The 642-nt window shown below is 37.1% G+C and overlaps 1 protein-coding gene across 1 annotated transcript in view; it reads left to right on the top strand.

Annotated features, from left to right (window-relative positions):
* Positions 1 to 642, top strand: part of LOC119582007 (RNA-splicing ligase RtcB homolog) — a gene marked incomplete at its 5' end in the record, with an annotated part of 19,932 nt that overhangs the window by 5,201 nt on the left and 14,089 nt on the right. Inside the window, 1 exon segment of the mRNA XM_037930202.1 lies at positions 56 to 251. Coding sequence (XP_037786130.1) covers positions 56 to 251 — 196 coding nt within the window.

Here is a 642-nt window from a genome sequence, read left to right as displayed (position 1 = left end):
GTACAAGCCGAAATTCAGCATAATTTCTACTATAATCTCATTGATTTCTTTCAAGGTGGATGGAATATTTTATGTGAACGATCACTTAGAGAAACTCATGTTTGAGGAGCTACGAAATGCCTGTCGTCCTGGTATGGTGGGGGGCTTTTTGCCAGCTATGAAGCAAATTGCAAATGTTGCAGCTTTACCTGGCATTGTTGGGAGGTCGGTAGGACTACCTGATGTCCACTCTGGCTATGGCTTTGCAATTGGTGAGTCTGACAGTGATTATAGCCATGTTAGGAGAAGAGTAATGTATCTAAATGTTTAACATAAAGAATAAAGTTTCTTTCTAATTTGGGTAATGTTAATAATATTAAATGCCTGAAGCTAAGTTAAACATCCATATTTTTAGTATTTGAGTATCATATGTACAAAAATGCTGTGTAGAGATGAATACACTCTGAGACCTGTGATAAGCATGTTACAAATTTTACTTTTCTTGAATAAGGTCTACTACATCTTTCAATTAGATCTGGTTGCTTCATGGCAGTCACATATCCCAAATTACGGGCTCGAGGCTTACATGAGTGGCCACTCTGATGGGCAAAATGCTGTTTTCCCTATTTATACATAAGAATTTTAAACCTTTTTACCCCTTTC

Source organism: Penaeus monodon, chromosome 15 (genome assembly GCF_015228065.2).
Source record: "Penaeus monodon isolate SGIC_2016 chromosome 15, NSTDA_Pmon_1, whole genome shotgun sequence".
NCBI classification, from domain to species: Eukaryota; Metazoa; Arthropoda; class Malacostraca; order Decapoda; family Penaeidae; genus Penaeus; species Penaeus monodon.
The sequence above is the reverse complement of the archived record's forward strand: the minus strand, read 5'-3'. Positions and strand labels throughout refer to the sequence as shown.